Source organism: Dermacentor albipictus, chromosome 2 (genome assembly GCF_038994185.2).
Source record: "Dermacentor albipictus isolate Rhodes 1998 colony chromosome 2, USDA_Dalb.pri_finalv2, whole genome shotgun sequence".
In the NCBI taxonomy this organism is placed as follows: Eukaryota; Metazoa; Arthropoda; class Arachnida; order Ixodida; family Ixodidae; genus Dermacentor; species Dermacentor albipictus.
The window spans coordinates 106398719-106422668 of record NC_091822.1 but is presented as its reverse complement, the minus strand read 5'-3'; the positions used below and the strand labels follow the sequence as shown (position 1 = coordinate 106422668).

The following is a 23950-nucleotide window of genomic DNA, read 5'->3' as shown; positions in this document are numbered from 1 at the left end:
TCAAGAGATGACCACCTGCGGTCCGCAGGCTTCGTCCATGCCATGTTGTGAGGACCTTCTTCAACTGAGCGGCTAGTTCGGCACTCATAACGGTATAATCAGAGCCAGTGTCCACTGGGGTATTGACCGGGCAATTGTCAACCGGAATGGGGATGCCAGCAGAAGCACTTTCGCTGTCGGCAGCGTGCGTCTGTAAAAGGAAACCGTCTGTGGTCGGCTAGCGTATTGGGGGAAGAAAAGATTTTATAGTCCGGTCAACCGCAGCCCCACCACCGGACGTCGCTGCTTCTAGTTTCTCCAGTGCGGGCTTGGAGCCTAGTGAACCAGCCCCCAACACCATAGTGAACGCCAACCGTTGGCCAGATGACGCAGAAGGTGGAGGAGACGGATAGCGGGACTGACGTTGAGGAATAGTCGAGGACTGGTCGCTCGCCAAGTACTCCACAATAGCTCGGAGACGCTCAACCTCCCAGGGACGATGTGCGTGCGGGCGAAACCCAGGAAGGTCCATTTGCCGGTATGTCCACTATTGATATGTGTCATCTGCTTTACGACAATGGTAGCAAAGTGGTCGATTGTCGGCAGCGCTCCACACAATGGATTTCCGCACGTTCAGATTTGGGCTTCCAGAAGACAGAGGGCTCGAAATGTACTGTGTCGTCTGTGGGGTGAACGGACGGAAGGGAAAGTTGACTGTCGGCATAAGAGGTATTAAGGCTTCGGCGTACAACAGGAGAGGGGCTGCAGCTGGTGGTGCGACCAGCGGTTGTGCCAGCTGTTGACTTCTTCAAGATATCTATCGCTAAGAGCAGTCACGTTTTACAGCTTCTCACGTACAATACCGCGCACAAGCTCCCTGAGCGTTATCAAATCAGGCATTGCCATGGACGACGAGAGACATGCAAAGTAGCTTGGGCACTCGTATTGCGATGCTCCATCGTACTGCTCCATCGTAGTTGTTTCATCGAGGAACACAGCTACGGTACCCGGTGGATTGCACACTCGGCCTGCGAACAGCTGCTTCTTCACGTCTCGCATCAAGAAGCGTACTTTCTTTTTTTCTGTTCTTCCGGGATCAGCTCGCCGAAACAATCGTGACATGCCCTTAGCAAAAATGGCGGCACTCTCATTTGATCTCTGATTCCTGTAATTGAGGGCACGTTCTGCTTGTTCATTCCGGTTCTAACATCCGTAGGTATTTTGTAGCTGGCTGCAAAATTCTTCCCGGGTCGCCAAGCTCCCTTCATGGTTTTCAATCATGGTGTGCGCTGAGTCCTCGAGGGCGAAGTAGACATACCGCAGCGTTCCGGTACTCCGATTCGTTGATACTGGCAACTCCATTGAAGTGGTCCAGCCAGTCCTAGATAAGTTTGAAAACGTCGCCACGAAACGACCTTGGTATTTTCGGCGTGCTCAAAATCCACGGACAAGGTGGAGTGGTAATCTCTCCAGTCTGGCTCGGCGTTGAATTAGTAGTCATCTTTTTCAACTGAAATGAGAGAAGGGGAACTTCTGGTGTCAGTCTTAGTTGTCGCCGCAAGATGTGCCGAAGGTCAGCATTGAAGGCGTCGCGACAGATGTTGGTTGTTTCCTCTTGCTCGCAGTGGCTGGAACATATTACCCAGCACATGCACCAGACAGGTTTCCTATATGTATGGCAAGAAATATTAAATTTCTTATAAATAAATCCCAGATATCAGGTCCGACACATTGTTTTTGTTCCGAATGAAGTGGCGCAACCCACTCTGGGAGATTGGTCATGAATAGGTCCATGAAGGAAAGGTTATAAATTTTTTACAGTTATTTAGGTTGAAAGAGTTAACTATCTTGGAGATAGGATTTGAAGTGTCTACTCATGCGAATATGAACAATCAATTATCTAAGTATTACATTAAGCATTCTGTGAGCATAATAAGTAATAAGAAGAATTCTAGCATGCAATCCTTTTTGCCTCACCCAGAAAGATGCAGAAGGCTTCAAGAACGTTCCTGTGGCTTTAACTTAGTACGGTAGCCCAAAAGGAAAGAACTACAGGAAGAGTCAATTTCAAGCCAAGCTTCTGAATGGGTTATTATAAAAAACTTTTCCGTTGAATAATGAAAAGGTGTCATGTCAAAATGAAGTGTTGCAAAAATTCACTCTCATTGCTAAAGGCCACAAGGGTGATGTAGCCAGACCAGACCTGTGGAGGTAGAAGTTCAGCAGGTGACTCGGCACTACAGTCTTGTTTTCGTTACTTAAATTTTCATAGAGGACCACCAGTTCTTGTTCCAACGGAAATTCAGATGCGGGAAATCAGATCTTGTCCACGATGACTGCACGAAGGACCAGTATTGTTACATCTGTAGCAGGCGATTTTTAAAAATTCCGTTAAACTGAAAAAAATATCATCCTGTATAATGGTCGCGACTAAATAGTCCACTCAGCCAGCACATCATGGGAACCGACAGCAAGCGTTCGTATTGTTTCTGCGTCCTCGTGATGCGATAATGAGGACGCAGTCACAGTTTCTGCGTCACTGTAATGCCCAAACTGCCATATCTAAATATTTCAGGGCGGTCTTCAAGGCGACAGTATTACTTTTCTAACTGCATTTGGATTTTCCTGTTCGGTAATTTTTTATCGCGTTGCATTGCTTGAACTCGCAGGAATGGCAAACAAGGGGAAAGCCTGCAGGCCTGGCAGAGCTGGCCTAGGATTGGACAGGCCTGTTACCTTCTCCGGTGTGCAAACGGCCGCTCACGAAATCGCACATCTGTGAGTACACTGGCCTGTTCGAAAAGCTTTCGGCGCTTTATACGTATTGCCTCATGACTCCAATTTAGGCCCCTTGAAGTAATGTCAGCATAATACGTCATTAGAAATGCGCAAAACAATCCCTGAAATATAGGTCGATTTGCTTGATATTGGCGCGGTGCACAGCATTCACTAAGGCCATTTTGAAGAAAACCAGGCAAACACTTGATTTTAATCAGCGAGAGAAGTGAAACTGTGAACGTTATATGCATGCCGTGAAATATGAAATTATAAATTATGTTGAATAAAATAATGCCGCCTCTTCCCACTTTTCCCTACAAGTCTCCATTATCCTGTGAACTGTCGATATTGTTTGAAGTCCATGAGCTTGACAGATTGCTGAATACCTTTCGAGTTGGTAGAAATACCAACATTAGGAAGGCACGGCGCAACCAAGGCGTACAAGCAGAATAATTATTAATATCATAGGAAAGAAATAGAAAGGTTCGACAGCAACCATGGTTAAGCACAACGAATGCAAAGAAAAAGCCAGTTAAAAAGGCTATGAAGCAATGGGACATGCTCTCTGCAATACTGTACACTGCATACGCGAAGAAAGTATTCAAAGTAATCAAATGGCTAGAATTATGTATGTACGTATGTGAGGGGCAACATACAGTATGTCAGAGACCGGTTCCTCGATTTCATTTTGTTAATGACAAACCATTTGAATAGCTTATTAACTGAGGACTTTATCAGCAAAAGTCTAATTGAAAATGTATAACAGAATCTTCAGAATAGTTGCGTAAAATATAGCAGCCTGGCAAGAGAACTAAAGTTTGTTGTTAGTAGTGTGGCCTTTTGTAGTGGTGCAGGGATGTCGTTTGCGCCAAAACCTGTCAAGGCCCGATTAATTTGACGAAACGTTCAGACAAAAGAAAATACGTGAAAGTGCAAGCACCGTGTGTTTTGAAACTGTGGACTTCAGTTGTCCAATGTCGTTGAGTTGAAAATAACAACATACAATAAAAAAAAGCCGCAGTTTGGGCCCAAAGGCGGAAGTATTGTTTGCGATAGCAAAGTACTACACAGCTCTACGAATTAACGTTTGTAGTTTTATCGGCCGTGTAATTGTAGTCAAAATTTGAATACGAACTTCGCAAACACAACATCACTTGCGCGCAGGCAAGCATGAATCAATTTGATTCGGTCACCACAAACAAGCGCTATCACAACGCTGGCGTCATCGAAAGCGATGACAGAGGGGAGCAAGCACTTGCTCGGTCTCTTGCTTCAAGGTGTATCTAAAGCTCGAGATTGCGCAACCTCCAGCACTAAATGCGTGGGAAGACAGCGCTCGTGAAACCACCAGCCACCAAGGCACCTTCCTTAGCGCCCGCTTGGTCACATTACCGCACCTGATTTGAAATTGCAAGAAGAGGCTGTCGTGCTACAACGAATGCACAATCAGGTGTCGACGGATCTTACTGGCCTACGATACTTTTCATGTCTATACAGTATAATTCAAACGTATTTTGCATCAGAGCAGTAAAGCTTTCGCAAGGAGAAGACGACATGATTTAGCAAAACGTTCAGTTCAAAAACATGTCTCTATCGAGCGCCAGCCGGTTGAAGGCATTTAAATAAGAAATGAGTTAGAATTGTACATATACATTGAAAAAATATTGGCTCCCCCACGATATATTTCTTTAAAGCGTAATTCCTGCCAGACGAAAGTTCTAGTTATACATCTCCCTAAATTTATTATTGCCCCAAAAAGTCAATATAAAGTGAATTACTTTCAAGCTGTTTGTCTGATTTCCATTGCCTCGCGACCGACTGGTGTTTGTGAATACTATTCGAACTGGAAGAAAGATACATCGGATGTAGTACAGTGAAAGCTCGTTAATTCGAACTTCAATATTTCGAATTTATGGATAATTCGAACTGTAGGATTTGGTCCGGCCAAGCTCCACAGAAGTCAATATATAAAAAAGTTCGTTAATTCGAACGCGAGAAGGTTCCCTCACGGATAATTCGAACTACGCTCACCTGGCACACGGCCAGAGAAAAGCGCCTACTGCCTACACACAAGGCTGTATTGCCTCCGAAACGGAGAGAACGGCGAGAGAAGGCAAAAGCGGAAAAAAAATCTAACCGACGCGGGGTCAGCCAGAAGGCAGTGGCGGCTGCCGCCTCACCGTTCCACGTAACCTCCAAGACTTCTTGCCCGTTGCGAATCTCGGAGGCTTTGCAAATCTTGTACAGCTGCTAATGTTGTGCGGAGATGGCACGGCAAGAGCCAAAACACAGCGAATCAAGTACGTCGCAGCTGCGCTTGCAATCAAGAACCAACGAATCGGGGCCTTCGCCATCTTCACATGTTCAGCGTCTTTGTCTCGGTAGTCTTCATCGGTTGTGCACCTCTATTTTCAGCTTAGGAATGATTGTGATAGTGTTAATAGTGATAGTGTTGATAGTGATAGTGATCATTGTGAATCATTAGGAATCATTGTGATAGTGTTAAGCCTCGGCTAACGTTCGTTTTGGTGGACATCGGAGGTGTGGCACAGTCGGACCCAGAGCTTCGACTTGAAGATGGCGTGTGCCGCAGGCACACGCCATCACTTTCTGACACGCCAAATTTCTGACATGCCCTACTGCTTCCAAATCGCAGTGTACTGTTGCTCTCCTTCACTTTCGTTAGTTCGAACTTTCGTTAATTCGAACTGAAGCGGCTTCCCCTTGCGGTTCGAATTAACGAGCTTTTACTGTATAAGGCATGACAATAGGTACGTCGGCTGTTAATAAGTGCATCATACTTGGTGCTTAAAATTGCAGTTCATATGTATTAGGCGTTTGCGATACCCTAACCGTTCTACGAAGTGAAACTTTCCAGGCTAACGAGCGGCGCTCCCGTCCATCAATACATGAGGGACGCGTTTAGTGGCAGAAAAGCAGCGGCACCAAAAAAGAACGGAGGCGTACGAAAACAATTCTCCCAATATAGGTTCAAAAAATCTGATGCTGTAATTTTTCGTCTGTAAAAAAGAGTAATAGATATAAGCAGGAATCCAACCCAGACATGAACCGGCGACCAAAGTTAGGTTGACCCGGGAAACCAGAGCTCACATCATGGTTGACCCCGTCCCGCGAAACATCCACCCAGTGCATAACCAAGGAAGAAGGTTCGCGAGAGCCAAGTCCATCCTTAAAAAGATCAATCAGCAGAAGCTAGATGCCCTCTTTGTCGATGCTGCCAGATATGACAGTGGGGATAAGTTCGCTGTCTCGGTGGTAGACGCGGGGGGCAACCTGGTCAATGCAGCCTCTGTTTATACTAAGTTTGCCCATGTGGCGGAAAAAGCGGCGATCGCTCTGGCTTTTCACAGCTCAAAAGTTCCCGCTATCATCTTCTCGGACTCGCGCACCGCGATTAGATCCTACTCATCCGCCCTCATATCTGAACAGGCGTACAGTATTGTGATCAAAGGACTACAAAGGACTAGGGAAAGTACCGAAGGAGGATACCAAATCTCGTGGTTCCCAGCCCATCTAGATAGCTCAATTAACCCGCTTGGATGTAATCCTAACGAGCAGGCCCACCGGAGAGCGCGCGATTTCACGCACCGCGCTGTCGCGGGTAGCCAGGCTTGGAACGAGATCAACATCCACAAAGGTTCATTAAGTACATTCCACGAAATTGTTTCTCATTATCGACTAAGCAGGAGGACATTTCCACCCCCTCACCCCAAATTGAACAAACCTCAGGCTACCACACTAAGACTCCTGCAAACCCGTACATATCCCACTCCTCGGTCTCTTCACAGGATAGATCCTGAACACTCACAGTCGTGCCCCAAATGTGGTCATGACTCATGCTCCTTTGACCACATGCTCTGGCTGTGCCCAGCCCTTAACGCCTCTCCACCCATCACGAAAGAACAATGGCAGGACTCTCTCAAGAGCAGCAATCTCAACATTCAACTCCTGGCTGTCCAGAGGGCCCACGACATTGCCGCGGGACTTGATCTCCCGGTTCCATCGTGGGCGGCGCCACCGACTTGATCTTCGGGAGCCTTCGGTTTGGCTCCCCGAGGTCTCAGTCCCTCAGGACTCAAATAAAGTTCTTGTCATGTCAGGTCAGATATAACGCTTCAGGCAAAATAGGAAAAACAGCTTAGTGGCGCAACCCGCCACCCAGTTTCAAAAGGGCGCTGATAGCATCCATCCATCCATCCAACCATCCTTCCATACAGCGCGCCGGCGGCCATGAGTACTGTTGTAAGTACCCGAACTTCTGAGCAGGAATGCAAGCTAAAATCATTTATTCCAGCTCAGACAGGTCTAAACGCCGTGGTTGATTAGTGATTATGGTGTTGGGCTGCAGAGGACGGAGGTTGCAGGATCGAATCCCGGCCATGGCAGCCGCATTTCAATGGGGTCGAAAAACACCCGTATACCTCGATTTCGGGGCACGTTAAAGATCCCCATGTGTTGCAAGTTTCCGTAGTCCCCCACTACGGCGTGCCTCATAATCATATCGTGGTTCTAGCGCACAAAACACATAATTGCCTTTTTTTTACGCCGAGGCTGTTAACAGATACTTTTCCCACTATCGTGTTCTCGTGTAGAAAAAAATACCGAAAGTAGTGCAATGCCGGGCCCACCCGCGGCGGAAGTGAAGCAGGCGTTAAGCACTCCCTGTGCGTGGGCCAATCCCGACGACTGTGAAATGTCAGAACGACCCGCGGCGGAGGTGCTGTTCGCCATTAAGGGCTCTGCGTACGCAGTTTCGCTGCTCATCCTTCTTCACAGAATGGAAGAGCACGGAGTTATTTATCCCCTCAGGTCTTTGATAGATGGCTTGCTTCGCAAAACAAAAGCCTGCGCGTAGCTATACGGCAACATGCTACACTGCGTATCACTCGTAAAAGCGTCGTTTCGCTTTCGGGAACATAAGCTGGCCTCGCCAAAAAACACCGTTGGCTTATTTATGACGAAAGCTGTAGGAGAAGAAATCATGAAATTGCAAAGGTGTTGTACTGTAAAAATAGTTTAACCTTCCGGAGACATGAATCGCAAGAACATCGGCTTGATAAACAAAACAATAATTGCTCACAACCGCGGACGCACTTCACGAATTCAGGCCTGTAATCGCTATCGCACCCCCTTTTCAATGTGCCAGCATGCTTCCAGTGAACGACGACATCCTCACTGCAGATCAAAAATTCTGATAAAAATGTTCCATGGTGTTTTCCCTGTTACCACTGCATTTTACACTCTGACCGGTAAGCTTTCCCTCGCACTAAAAAAATATACGATGCATAAGAATTTGTTCTCCCTCCATTTATAGCTAGATGCACAGCGCAGCCCAGAGAAATATCTTGTAGCATTTATATGCAGCCTATTCTCTGAATATTTCACGGTTGACACGGTTGGCAAACGCCAATGTTTACAGGTTGAACGCTCCTCACGACGGCGATCCAGAAGCGAAGGAGTGCCCATCAGAAGACGGATATTTGATGAGTAGCCCACGAAGAAGCGGAAATAACAGCTGTGCGTTTTCCTACTGCACAAAGAAGATTATTGCCGACTTTCTAACGTAAGTTTTCGCCCAAATCATCCAGAACACTTTCCTAGTAGTCTACAGCGCTTGCAAGCGAGCATTGAGAGCCCCGTGCTGGCTTAGCGACTGGGGACATGAGAAGAGATTTGCTGTAGGTTTCTGGAGCAAATGAGCAAGCAGAGTTTACGGTTACAACGCCATGGTCATAAACACAATGTTCGGTAGCCTGACAAGAGACCAAAACACCCCTATTGATAGTCGGCTTCTTGAAGTGGTTAAGGAGTCACGTTATTTCGCATTAGGTAGTTTTCAGTTCAGGAATGCGAATTATTGCATAGTAAACATGCCGACAAACACAAAATAAGTAGGAGCACATTTGGCACGCACGCAGACCCTGCTGGTGTCGAACGATAACCGACCTGCACTCTTGAAATGTGAAAGTATGCGATGATTAAGGCGTTCTGCGGTTGCTAAAAGGCCGTAACCTCGGCGTTCGCAACAGAGCTGGTCAGAAACCTGCAGACCTTACATCGAGCGATCGAACAGGAATTGCGTGCCTAATGATGAGGGACAGGTAAACGATGGTGCCGATTAGACTAGCTGACATATTTATTGAGAGCAAGAATAAGTCAAGCGGGCATAACCATGCTGCCACTCGAGCAATAACAGGCCTACGCGGCACACGCAGCACAGTCACATCATATGCTGGAGGAGCAGCTTCATAGGAACTCTATTGTGAGCACCGCGCACTACACGGTCTTCGCGGCGAAGTCTCTTTGCGTCGTTTTCACAAGAACGATCTGAAGTGTCCGGCTGGCATCGACGGCAAGCTACGGCTTGTGATTCGGCTTGTTCCGCTCTCTGCACAGCGGCCTGCTGAGTCCGATGTTGCCTTGTTGCAGCTGCGTGCGCAGCTCTACGATTCGCTTGCTCAGTAGCGGTTCGTATCATGCGAGGAGGTGCCATATCGTGTACAGCAGTGTAAACACAGCTATCGAGACTACGTGGCGCACACGTCACGCATCTTGACCCGTGGCACGGTACGTTGTTGTTGTTGTTGATCATGATGGTAATAATGATCGTTTATTCGCATCCCCCTCAAAACAGGGTGGTGACAAATGTTCACTTAACCTGCTTGAATAAACTAGGTCCTGCTGCATGCAGCATGCAAGTACTATATGCAACTGCTTCATGCCGGGACACTACTTAGAATGTAACAGAACTGCAATGCAAAGTTTCTACGTATCCACGCTAGGGGGCGCGCATGTCACAAGGCTTTAACACGGCATAATACGATGGTAAAAAGGATGATTTGTTCGGGTGCCCTTTGATATGGGAGGGTGACAATCACCTAGCCTGCTTGACTTATTCAGGTATACCATACATGTTTTTCACAACATCCATATTTATACATCTCCACAATCTTCTTTTTCTTCGTCAAAACTTCACTGTCTGCATTTTACGGCGACTTATGCAACTTGTACGTTGCGGGCCACCTGATGCAATAATATGCAACGGCTATACAGAAGGCACACGTATAGGCGCTACGAGGCGAGCATCTCACATCGCAAGACAAGTGGCACGACACGATACTAATGGTGATCATGATCATTTACGAGAATCTCCTTTCAAACGCAGCGGAGACATAGTCACATAGCCAGGTTAATTTATTCAGTTAAAATAAATTGCAGATTCGCCTCAGAGGCGAAGCGTCGATTGTGATACCAAATTAGTGGACAGCTATACCAAATAAGGATAATAGTTTTATCGCCCGTGTAAACTTGGAAACATTCGCGCACAAATTGAATTAACTGGCAGAGTGTCCGCTCACAAGCGAACTAGAACGCACCACACTCGATGGGCGCGGAAACTCGCTGTCATAACGCTGGTATGAGCATGCGCGGCAGCTGCAGGGAGCGAAGTGCCCTTCGTGCTGTCTATCGCTTCAACGCAAGAGTGGCGCGGACACTGCGCGCACAAAGTTGTCAGCCGTCTGCAGATCCCTTTCAAGTTGCGGTGTGCGTGATTGCGGGCGACTGTGTAAAATACGCACTTGCTGACGGAGTCGAAGCCGCACTCGGTCCCTCCCGCGTTGCCTCCTAGCTTTCCTCCCTATCGCGAGACGCGCGAGGTGCGGCCGCAATCGTCAGTTCCCCTTGTGCCCGGTCGTCAAATACGCATTTGCTGCCAGAGCACAACGCCGCTTCCCTCCCTCCCATCCCCCAACGGCCTTTCGCGCTGTGGAATACGCCGTGTTTGCTCTCCGTTTTCCTCTTCGTGCGGCGGATTGAACAGAGATCGTCGGCTTCTTTGTGTGCGTTCACTCGCACATTCAGCATATAACTCGCGGTGTGGGTGTCATGGCCCTTTGACTTGTAAGGAACATCATGGCGACGGATGTCAGGAATGCAGCTGAAGTGTCCGTATAATTGTTATCGCAATAATACAGATTTATTTCTAGCATGCTAGTATACATCTATTTAAAGTTCTCTTTCTTCCTGAAACTTTCTTTTGCAGCCTTGTACCACCACCTGTGCCTGTGCCTCATGGCGTTCTACCTGGCGTAATAATGTACAACTGCGATGTAATATGTGCCCGTATCGACGCTACGCAGTGCGCATGTCACATCGAGTCGCACCTAGTCAGCATTTGAAACCTCCCTTCAGGGGAGGGTGGAGGCATCATTGGGCGGCGACCAGTACAGGGTGCGCACATGCACACATGCTCAGATTTTCTATATATATATATATATATACCCTGTACTGGTCGCGGCCCACATTGGGCGGCGACCAGTACAGGGTGCGCACATGCACACATGCTCAGATTTTATATATATATATATATATATATATATATATATATATATATATATATATATATATATATATATATATATATATATATATATATATATATATATATATATATATATATATATATATATATATATATATATATATATATATATACGTACATACATATGATAACATATTGTTCTGGCGCAATCACTAGTGACGCCAAAGTCAGAAGATTGGACATGTCGAGGTGAAATATTAATTGTCCTGGTTAGCCACCTTAATTGTCCATCGTTGCCTTTCTTGACAACATTGTAAATTCATCTTTATATGTCACTTCCGCAACATAAAACATTGATGAGAACTGCGGTTACGCGCGAGAGCGAACTATGAAGTTCAGCAGTGGTCATCGCCTCGTACTGGACAGCACGATGGACGAAACAGGACCAGGTATGGCGCGGCCCACATCAACGCCTGCAACCTGGACGGTTGTCCTGGCTCAGCCTTCGGATCCAGGAACGTTCTGCAGCACCGACCACCTCGACGGGGAAGACTGGATTGCCAATTACGACAGTGTAAGTGGCCAGAACAGATGGGATCCCACGATTATGTTGGCTACCTTGGGTTTCTACCTACAAAGCGCGGCGAAGATGTGGTATGATAGCCACGAGAAGGAGTTTAACGACAGGGACACGTGGAAGCAGACGTTGAGCGACTCGCTTGAGCGTCCCACCTGACGGAAGAGCACCGCTAAAAAAGAATTTGCGACACGCGTCCATACGGTCACAGAATCGTATGTTATATCCAGGATGTGCTGGCTTTGTGCCGACAGTGATATGGCTGAGTAAGACAAGTTTGGGCACTTACTGAAGGGGATCACTGACGATGCTTTCTACCTGTTCATCGGTAAAAATTGTAAGACAGAACAGTAAATCATAAATGTGTGTCAACGCTTTGTGCAGGCCAAGAGCCACCGCATTCCAACGCCATTCGAACGTCAGCCGAATACACTTACGATACTCTCTTGTGACGGCAACCTAGGAATGCTGCGACCATCATCATCAGATGAGCTGACGCGGATACTGCGGCGAGAACTTGAAGCCATGTCTCCTGCAGCCTTTTTACCTGCCTCAGAGAGCCGAACAACTTGCCTTCAGTACAATTTGTGCAGTCAGTAGTCTGCAGAGAGATCCCTAATCTTGGAATTCCTTCTGTATATGCCATTGTCGGTTCACAGTTGTCTAAAGTTCTTTGACGATCCACTGGTCAGCGGTATCCTGAAGGCTAACGCAATCCAGCCGAATGGCGAACCGCAAACGATCGGCCAATCTGTTTTGCCGTTGGGTGTATTGGTCACGTTGCTCGCCATCGTAATAACCATATGGTCTCCTGCCCTCTCCGACCGCCATTTGCCACTTACCATCACCCCAACCGAAGCCCGCAATCGTTACGCCACACCTCCACCAATTTGTTACGTTGCGGAAGTCCCATATAAATATGTATTTTCGATATTTACAAGGCAACGATACACAAAGATGTTGCCCCCTATGTTGTCCTTGGTGTCATTGTTTGCTGGCTTCTTATGCTATGAATAATAAAAATCGGGCCCCTAGATTAACCCCATTTCCTCTCGTTATTACCACTGTCTTAACAAGATAACCCGTAGAGACGTGTACCCTTTGCCACGCATCGACGACGCTCTCTATTCTTTGCAAGAATCGGAGTACTTTTCCTCACTCGACTTACATTCTGGCTATTGGCAAGTGTCCATGGCTCCAGCCGATCACCCCAAAACAGCTTTCGTAAGATCCGAAGGCCTCTATGAATTTAACGTTATGCCTTTGGGCCTTTGCAACGCCCCTGCTACTTTTGAACGGACGATGGACACTTTCTTCCGTGGCCTAAAATAGAAGACTTGCTTATGTAATCTTGATGACGTGGTTGTCTTTTCTCCTGACCTCGCCACTCAATTGTGCCGTCTCTAGCTGGTCTTGCAATGCTTAACTAATGCAGGCCTTCAAATCAATATGAACAAATGTGGCTTTGGAGCCAAGCAGTTCACAAAACTCGGACACGTGGTTTCTAAGGACGAGATTTTACCAGATGCTTCAAAACTTTTCGCTGTCATCGATTTCTCCAAACACACATCCTCTGAGGGATTCCGAAGCTTCAAAGGGCTTTGTCATGCTTTCGTCGTTTCATCATGCATTTCGCTACTATTATTGCTCGTTGACCCAACTCCTGCGGGACGACACTAGCATTTCTACCTTGTCCCCAGCTTGCCACGACGTGTTTACAACATTACGCCATCGGCTTATATTGCTGCCCATACTGTGTCATTTCGACCCCATGGTTCACAGAGAATTCCACACGGCCAGCAGCGGCCTAGGACTTGGTGCTGTGCTCACTCAGCACAAAAGTGAATACGGTGACTGCATAGTAGTCTACGCGAGCAGGACATTACCCAAGGCTGAATCGAAATATTCCGTAACCGAAAAGGAGGGCTTAGCCATCATTCGGGCCCTTGGGAAATTTATAACATACCTGTACGGCCGTCCCTTCGATGTCGTTACCCACCTTCACGTCCTATGGTGGCTCTCTACATTGAAAGACCCGTCAGGCCGTCTTGCCCACGACATCACTTCCCGCCATCGACTCAATTTTGTGGTCTCCAGCACTCGACGATATGACTGCGCAACAGCGAAAAGATCCCTGGATTGCTGCTCTATTGGAATGTCTTTGAAGTCGAGAATATGACGGAAGCCCGTCTGGTCGGGATGATGCATACCTAAAAGGAACAGGTCTGGACACCAACCAAAATGGTTTAAAATATTTACTTACGTTTCGACTCCCCCACGGAAGCGTTTTTCAAAATGAAACAAGCGGCAGAACTGGCGTCCCCTTTTATGCGTGGCTCAAAACATGACTAAGGCACCTGGTGCACATGGGTGTCAGATAGCCTTCGTTGCGATTAAGACGGTGCGCCGTGGTTTGGATCATTAGGGACTCAAGATAAAGATGCGAGGAATGATTTCGTTCCTTGGCGATCACGCGAGATTTCTCCCAGTTAATCGTAGTTGATGTGGTTGCGCAGTGTTAGACCAAGGCATTCGATGCAACGTGTCGTTTCTGGACGTCATTCGTGTGCTGCTTAAGTCTTGTTTTGAAGTTACTGGTTTCACCGATGTAGACATACCTACAATCCGCACACGGAATGACATACACCACGCCTGGGAATTTGTCCTTTCGAAAGGAGCTCACACATGCACGAACTCGTGTCTAAGTTTCCGGAAAGGCACGTGGGCAGCCTGCACGTCATATGACCGCAGGACGCGTGAAAGAGTCTCGCTGATGCCGGGGACGCACGGAATCGCATTCGGTTTTTAGGGGGCGGTCCATGCTGGGTGGGTACTGTGCGAGCCAGCTGGCGCCCTACTGAGTCAATGAAGTACTCAGGGTATCCACAGGCCATTAATTCCCGCCGCACAAGTGCATTGTCCGCCATGCGGTATTCCGCTATTGTGCACACGTTTTTCGCCCGATGAAGAAGAGAGCCGACAACAGAACTCTTTTGCGAAACAGGGCACACCGATGTGTAGTTTAGGCAGCTGCGTGTGTGAGTATGCTTCCTAAACACCTTGACTAACATGTTTGGCCCTTCTCGCTGCACAAGGGTGTCCAAGAACAGCAGTTGGCCTTCAGATTCGACTTCAATGGTGAACTTGATTGCTGCTTGTGTGCTACGCACATACGCAACACGTACTACTTCATTGAAAAGGTTAAAGGGACAAGCGTCCACCCCGACGAAGTCTTAGTTTCTTTTGACGTGGTGTCACTGTTGACCAACATAGCAATAGACATGGCCGTGGACGTTTGCGTCGCCGCCCTTGACGAAGACCCGACGTTGCCTGACTGATACCCCATCGATGTGTATTATCTAGGCAGGCTACTAACATTTTGCCTATCAAAATATATTTCACGTTCCAGAACAAATTTTATCGGCAACTACACGGAGCAGCAATGGGTGCATCGATTTCGGTCCCAGTAGCTAACGTAACAATGGAGACTATCGAAGCTCAAGCATTGTCCTCCTCTACATCGGCACCTAAAGTCTTCCTCAGATATGTCGACGACTGCTTCAGTATTTTGGAAAGAAAAAACCTTGACCTTTTCAAGACTCACCTAAACAGTATGCAAGCAGCAATCAAGTTCACCGTTGAAGTAGAATCTAAAGGTTAACTGAAATTCTTGTACGCCCCTGTGCAACGAGAAGGGCCGTACCTGTTATTCAAGGCGTTTAGGAAGCACACTCACACTGGCCGCTACCTAAACTACACGTCGGTGCACCCTGCTTCGCAAGCGAGGTCTGTCGTCGGCTCTCTTCTTCGTCGGGCAAAACACGTGTGCAGCACAGCGGAAGACCGCATGGCGGTCTTCCGCTTTGCGGCGGAAATTAATGCCTTGTGCGGCGGAAATTAATGGCTTGTGCGGCGGAAATTAATGGCTTGTGGATACCCTGAGTACTTCATTGACTCAGTAGAGCGCCAGCTTGCTCGCGCAGTACACACCCAGCCTGGTTCCCCTCAAAAAACGGGGTTCGATTCCGTGCGTCCCCAGCATAAGCGAGACTCTTGCACACCTCTTGCGGTCATATGGCGTGCAGGCTGCGCACGTGCCTTCCCTAAAACTTAGACACGAGTTCGTGCATGTGAAACGCCCTTTGGAAAAGGTCAAGTTGCCAGGCGTGGTGTATGTCATTCCAAGTGCGGACTGTCGGTATGTTTACGTCGGTGAAACCGGCAACTTCAAAACAAGACTTAAGCAGCACACGAATGACGTCCAGAAACGACCCGTCACATCGAATGCCTTGGCCGAGCACTGCGCAACCACATCACATACGATTAACTGGGAGATATCTCGCGTATTTGCCAAGGAATGAAATCATTCTTCGCGTCTTTACCTTGAATCCCTAATCATCCAAACGACGGCGCACACCCTCAGTCGCAACGAAGGCAATCTGCCGCCCATGTATGCCAAGTGCCTTAGTCAGGATTTGAGCCCCACATGACAAGGGAAGAAAGCTCTGCCACTTGTTTTATTGTGAAGAAGGCTCTCGTGGCACATAGCGAGGGGCACCAGCTCTGCCGTTTGTTTCGTTGTGAACAAGGCTCCCATGGGGGAGCCGAAACGTAAATAACTATATTAAGCCATTTTAATTGGTGTCCAGACCTCTTCCTTTTAAGTATGCAATATCTTTCTAACTCTTCGGCAACTCGCCCTTCCCGTCCTCTCCGCCGTCAAGCTTGCCACTTTGCGATACGGGACACACTGCTCTATTTAGTCAAGTATGCTTCCAACGGTCGCTAGTGATTGTTCGTGGTCCCTCGCCATTTCAGCGCAAATGTATGCTCCGCTTTCCATGCGGACTCGCAATGCGCCCATGCTGGTATCTTCAACACTTATTCCCGGCTACATTTGCGCTTTTATTGGCGTGGAAAGTACGCCTTTCTCCAGAAGTACATTCACTCATGTCTAGCAGGCCAACGCTGCAAGTCTCCTGCTAACCATTCTTGGGCTCCCTTGCCGCCGATTTCATGCCCCTCTCGACCATTCCGGCCCGCGGACATCGACCTCTGGGGCTCCCTACCATGCACACCTACCAGGAATGACTGGATCGTTGTTGCCGTAGATCACCTGACGCGTTATGCGGGAACAGCTGCTCTATGAACCGCCAAAGCCCCGACGTTGCGCCCTTCCTCTTGCAACTCTTCGTATTTCGCCATGGTGCGCCCAGGGACATTCTGAGTGGCAAAGGGCTTTTTCCTTTCCGACGTAGTTAACGCGCTGGCTCCTTACTGCATGTCGTGCTGTCCATAGCACCACTACTGCCGATCACCCGCGGACTAACGGTATGACTTGTCGATTTAGGCACATTTTAGGTGGCATGCTATCCCTTTTCATTGCGTCCGACCACACCAATTGGGGCCTTGTTCTACAATATGTGACCTAAGCCTACAACACCGCCTGACAGGTCATGACTGGACTTTCCCCATTCTTCCTCCTATATGGCCGTGAACGTTCCTGTACACTCGATCCGATTTTTCTTTACCGACCCGATCCATCCGAGTCCACGCCGCTGTGGGAAGCTTCAAGATGCGCTGAGGAATGCCGCCAGCTCGCCCGCTCTTTTACAACCGAAGACCAATCACAGCAAAAGTTCTGTCGCGACGACGAGCGACCCACCAGCGCGTATCAGTCAGACTGTTTAGTAGGCCGCTGGATACTTTCGACCACTCCCCGTCTTTCCTCCAATGTCATCGCGAAGTACCACAGTCCCTACCACGTCGTGCAGCAGACGTCCCTTGTCAATTACCTCGTCGAGCCGCTCGCGCCGTCTACTGATTAAGTAGTCGCGGACCCGAGACGCTGCACATATAGCTGCTCAAGCCGTACTACGATCCGGTCGTACTCTCCGCCCCTCAAGTCGCCAGGATGGCGCTCGTTTCTTCGGGCGCAGTTGTGGAGAAAAAGACCGGCGCATCTTCAGCGCGTCGCTCAAGGATGGAGTTCGCGCGCTCGGTGCCTGATGCTCGAGCAACAGACCTGTTTGTTTATCATCCTGGTCTTGTAATTAAACAGTGTCACAATGTACAGGGTGTTTCCGCTAACTTGAGCCAGGTATTCAATAAACAAACACAGCGGCTACGCGTGTCGAATTGGCGCAGTATTCTGAACCATATGAAGCCCGTCGTGATCTTTTTTTCCAATCCGCCGAAATGGGTGTTTACCAAAGGTTGCTGAATTAACTTTTTAATTAGTAAATCTAGAGAGATGTTTCCAATGCAGAAGTTGTAGCGATTGATAGAAACATAGGATTGTTTGATTTTGCTAGGATAACTGCGCTGTTTAATCTTTTCCTGCTTTTCTTTAAAGTGCGCGAAACTTAAAGGGGTGGAGACATCAAAATTTTCGTTCATGCGTTCGTTGATTCAAACGTTGCGTCATGCTTCAGGGAGCACGATACACACAGCGGGATTCATATATATCCGATAAATAATTTAATAATAGCATTATTATACCGAGCAATTTCGGTTTCGGTTTCTGGGCTCCGGGGGATGCTATGACGTCACAGAGGAGGAAACGCAACATGGCTTGGTCACGTGGGCCACAAAAAATAGTGACGTAAAACTATGCTGCGTCGTCTGCTCGCTCATACGCGTGCTCTGCCAGCAGAGGTCAACTGGCAATTCGAAATGCATGTCGCGATTATTATAATTATTGCAAAGAGCGACAACAACGGTAAGACAATATTGCGGCTTGTGAAAGTCGGTGATTCATTCCGAAGCGCCGTAAGCTTTAGCTTCGAAGTGAACCGGAAAAGGCCTAGCCACGATATCGGCGGCGCCGAACGATCAGAGGCGGTGAAGCTGCCGTCGGTGCACAGAGTGACCACTTCTCGGACGCTGATTGGCCGCTTCGCCTTACGGCTGCCGCACAAATAGGTCCCGGGCCCGTGCTCTCTACAGCTAGGAAATCTCGCCGTTCGCGAGCAAAACCGCCGTCGCACGGGGGCCCGCAAACGGCGTGCGGCGAGTTTCCGTGCCGGTAACGTGGACGGGCCTTCACATTGAGAAAGGCCAAGCGAAGGAGAGACCGCTCCGAGCTGCCGAACTATGCGACTATGCGAGGAGAGAAGCGGACAACACGAACGCCGCATATCCTGGTACCTTTCGGAGTCGGCCGGCTATGTACTGTTTTACACTCAAACGTGCAAAGGCCCGTAGGCACGGCAACTCGCCACACGCAGTTTGCCATTCGCGGGCCGCCGTGCGGCGTTCGTATTGTCCACTTCTCTCCCCGTGTGTCCGTGTCCGCACGCCTTACCCCTTCTTTGCATTAAGAAAGGATTTCTATATGCCTGTAGCTCGGTCATAGTGAAGGCTATGCTCGGTCGCTCGGCTCAGCAGGCTCCGTAATCGGCATTTCATCGCTACTCATCATACGTCACGTTTTTGTGCTGGTGTGCTATGACGTCAATATTTTCGTTCCTCCTCTGTGACGTAGTAGCTGCCGCGCTAGCGATGGGTCTCGACTACGAGAAGGAGTTTTTAATGACTTTTTGGAGCTGAATTAAAATTATTTTGAAATGTTTGCAGCGTCCGATACCTCGTTCTGGGTGTCCTTGCATACGGAAGCAGCCTACAACATGCTTTTTATAGCTTCAAAATTTGGTGTCCCAACCCCTTTAAGGAAATACCACGTGACTGCCGGCTAATGCGCCGCGCCTTTAGTGCCATCAAATGTAAGTTGAACGAATTAGCAAAGCCAGTTCCGCGCACAGATATCGATTGAGCACGCTTTCGGTGACTACAATGAAAGTTAAGGGACAAAACGGGCGCACCATTTTAAGAAAAAAAAATTTTGAACGCAAACTCGGCCGCCACATGCGAATGTAATATGGGACCGAAGGCAGCATGATTTTCCCTCCGTCCTTCACCACGCTATCCGCCTCGGCCCCTCCATCGTGTTTCTTGATTAGTAAGAAAAGAAAAAAATGCCTGACGTGCGTCAAATGCTGCTTTGTCCATTTGACATGTCCTTGTCCATTTGACATGTTAGCCATACAGTAATGACTCGATGAGGCGCCCGGCTAATCTGCGTGATGGATCTGCTATGTGCAACCAAAGTATTGAATTCTTGCTGTGGTATTAACTGTTACTGCGTGGAGGTAAATATCTACGTGTAAAAGGCAGCAACCAAAATTGACATCCATTTTTTTTTTGTGCACAGCCAAGACCGAGGAAAACTACATCGCGCGTGGAAGAAAGGGAAGGGATGTTTATTTTCCGTTGTTGAAATCGTCTTTGCAAACACATGAAAATATTGGAAATAGATGTAGAAAAATTGTTGCTGTTTCATTCGGAGCGCAACATGCACAATGCAAACGCCGAAAAATAAGTAACAAGGGTTCAGTATTGCTTGATAATGTTAGAATTATTTTTTTCTTGTGGGCCCAGAACGTGGTTAAACTTATATTAGAGCTTGTTAGTGGATCTTGTATAAGAAAAAATACATTGCGCTCATGTTGAAAGTGCATATGTACTGCATCGAGACACATCCGGATTATGAAGAGGCGTGAGTGGGAAGACTGATTACTTAGGAACACACGCAATCATTGGCGATGCACATAAATTTAGAGCGCACCGATGGGGCATAGTTCTCTAGCCATATTCATAGCTTGCTTCAAAGCGATGCAGGAACGTTGCCGGAAAGGGTAACAAATACTTTTTTCTTAAAGAGGTGTAAAGCTTCTGACGCTAAACTTCCATCACACCAATAATTTCTATAATGCGATCTATTTATCTATCGTTAGCACAAACACTATGCGCTCTAACTTCTGTTAGATCGCAAGCCTGACGTCTTGCTGCGGCCAGGCTAATCATGTCGTGTCGACAAGAAATTTCGACGTTACCAAAAGGCGAGAGGCGCAACGGGAATAAATTTTTGGTAGTTGGGGAACATTTGCCGTTGCGCTCTTTAGAAAGGCATAATTCTATTTTTTTCTTTCAGGTGGCCTTACTCAAAGTGCCTATTGAAGAATGCATTATGCCATGTTATTTCCCTGCCAAACAAGGCGGCAAATCTACCAGGGGATGCTATGGATGGACCCACGTTCTGCAAGGAATACTACCGAAAACCGAGATACGCGAACTCTACTTACCTAAAGGTACAATGGTTTTAAAGCGATAGCTTTTCTTGTCTGCTTCGCTAACATTGTGCGTTTGGACGGATGCTTGTTCGCGCGATGCACTCAAGAGGGCGCACATAATCGTGAGGCGATAAGCGTGGGGCTGAAATCACAATATATATATATATATATATATATATATATATATATATATATATATATATATATATATATATATATATATATATATATATATGTCAGTGTGTGTGTGTGTGTGTGTGTGTGTGTGTGTGTGTGTGTGTGTGTGTGTGTGAATTTAAATTAGAGCTCCCCGCTTATCGTCTCATGATCATATGCACGAAGCTTTGCGTCGTGAGTGACTGATATTTCGCTTGGCTTCACATGTGTTTTGGTTCTCATGGGGGAAATGAAGGCCTTAAACATGAAAATCTACACAAAATGCACATAGAGACAAGCATGTGCCTCCATTTCTTCTTTGTTGTATGCCGCGTGTTAACGCTACATCTTCACCTTTATTCCACTCAAACTGGCTCAGCAGTCAATGACTACAGTGACGACTTTCTTCCTATGAAAATCGATTCCTAAGACTGCCTCTTTTCAAGCGAATCCTAATAGAATCAATGTAATTAAATTGGTCCCTAGATAAGAATGTAGAATTCGGGCTATTAGTAAATCAGCACGCCAAATTTTCTGAAAAATACTAAAAGAGATTTCTGAATTTATGGGTATCATTGTGGGTGCGAGTAAGGGGGATGGCGAGCTCCTTTTCTATCCACGCTTAGTCACTAAGTAACACGTCGCCACTCTGTGGCACAAGATATGACGACTACAGAGAATGCGAACGAATAAGGGAAAATATAAAAGAAATGACACCATAGAGTCAAACAGTATTTCCGGCCATAAGAGCGACGAAGTACTTGAAACAGGGATGTCCTTCCGCAAAGGATAGTGGTGAAGTAGCTGACCTTTGGTCCCACGTTCCTGCAAGATGAGCTGGACAGAGAGCCGCCCTGCTCGCGGAAAGACTGATACCGCCTTCTTTCTGGCTCGTCTCGTGAAAACACGCTCGCGGGTTCGTCTTCCCCGGAGCAGTGCGATTGAGGTGTCCTCCTAGAGCCGCGTAGAGGCCATGGCGGATGGAGAGGGCATGGTGCGCATTGACCGCCCGTTCTCCCCGCTTCCAGCTGGATCATGGCGATCGTGAGCGCACATACTTTCCACAGCGTCTAATTCTAACACACGCGTATAAAATGTCATAATACAGTAGAGGCTTGTAAGCCCACACATTCATTTTACGCTGTGACCATCATTATATGCCTATTCAAGGCCACTAAAACCACTAAAAGGCGAAGCGCTGTCTCAGTTATGTGTTTCCTCTACACTACGTTAACAGCTTGTGTCCTATGCCTGAAAACTCTCTAATTGCAACATTACACTGTAAGTTGTATCTTCCTCAGCTATTGAGCTTTCGCTGTCACCTACGCTGTTACTGTGTTGCTATGATGAACCACTAGCACAATGCTGTGCGCAATATAATCCTACCCACTTCTCCTCACACTTTTGTTATCCAGTAAACCGCACGCCAAGCTGTGTTATGTGGGAGAGGTAAAACATTTATTCCTTCTTTTTCGCAGCTGGATTCCGACCTCAAAGAGTGCGTATTCCGCTGTTTGGTAGAATACACTAATCCTAAAGGGAAGATGGAGAATCGCACATCATTTGCTATGGATGGAACGCCCTGCTCTGAATCTGAGCCCCTGAAGGTGAAAAGTTGCCAGACATCCCTAGGGGAGGGAATGCCCAGACTGTTGAGCAGCTAAGTCACTAAGGCCAATGAAAAAAAAAATTTCATGTGCTACTGTGTGTAGCTAACGTACCGCACTGGCTAATTCGTGTACACCTACCGGAAAATTCACCGACTAGAACATTACCAAGAAAAGTACATTATTACAGTCGTTTCTCAGCTCATGGTGGTGTATTGTCTTAGATTTTGTCTTTATTTCTGGTTGGATTCTATTGAGAGGAATTTTTATGCAGGCAACACTTTTACGAGAACTTATTTCGGCAATATCCCGAATTCGACGAACTCTATACGATATTAATGGATGAGGGCTATTTACACGGTTTTTTTTTCTTATTGTAATTTCAATAAAGGCTGAAAATGTCTGAATAGACTTTGAAGCCCTACCAGTGTTCTTAGTTGGTTCTTTCTAAGTTTAAATATAGTGTAAATATAACAAGTAAATATCTGCCAACCACACATTTAATTTTTTTTCATTTGTAAGAGTCGCTAATTTATGTGACTATATGTGTAAATTTTTCTGTTATTTTCTTAGTACATAGGCTTTTGACGCAAATTCCTGCGTCTTATTACCAGAATATATAATTTTAGTAAGTGTCCTCACCCCTAATTTTGTTATGCTGCTTTAAGATGCTCACTAAATATGAATTTTTATCGAGATTGCTATACTGCATGTCTGAAATCCAAAACAGATCACCGTTACCATGGTCAGAGAAGTGGAACCTGTTTTGTACCTTCTCGCAGCGCTCTTGACGTTCATCTGTGCTACAGTTTTATTACAGCGTAAAACCTTCATATACATTGATTTCTCAGTCTATTGTAATTTCAATAAAGGCTGAAAATGTCTGAATAGACTTTGAAGCCCTACCAGTGTTCTTAGTTGGTTCTTTCTAAGTTTAAATATAGTGTAAATATAACAAGTAAATATCTGCCAACCACACATTTAATTTTTTTTTTCATTTGTAAGAGTCGCTAATTTATGTGACTATATGTGTAAATTTTTCTGTTATTTTCTTAGTACATAGGCTTTTGACGCAAATTCCTGCGTCTTATTACCAGAATATATAATTTTAGTAAGTGTCCTCACCCCTAATTTTGTTATGCTGCTTTAAGATGCTCACTAAATATGAATTTTTATCGAGATTGCTATACTGCATGTCTGAAATCCAAAACAGATCACCGTTACCATGGTCAGAGAAGTGGAACCTGTTTTGTACCTTCTCGCAGCGCTCTTGACGTTCATCTGTGCTACAGTTTTATTACAGCGTAAAACCTTCATATACATTGATTTCTCAGTCTACACACTTTTGTACGCACGTAATGCATGGGCAGTGTTTGCG

At 46.8% G+C, this 23950-nt stretch overlaps 1 protein-coding gene across 1 annotated transcript in view; it reads left to right on the top strand.

Annotated features, from left to right (window-relative positions):
* LOC135914882 (A disintegrin and metalloproteinase with thrombospondin motifs like) overlaps positions 1-22629 on the top strand; it is a 45853-nt gene extending 23224 nt beyond the window's left edge. Inside the window, exons 9-12 of the mRNA XM_070533293.1 lie at positions 2649-2757; positions 8198-8341; positions 20671-20827; positions 22444-22629. Coding sequence (XP_070389394.1) covers positions 2649-2757; positions 8198-8341; positions 20671-20827; positions 22444-22629 — 596 coding nt within the window. The remainder of the gene's footprint in view (positions 1-2648; positions 2758-8197; positions 8342-20670; positions 20828-22443) is intronic.
* The last annotated feature ends 1321 nt before the right edge of the window (positions 22630-23950 follow it).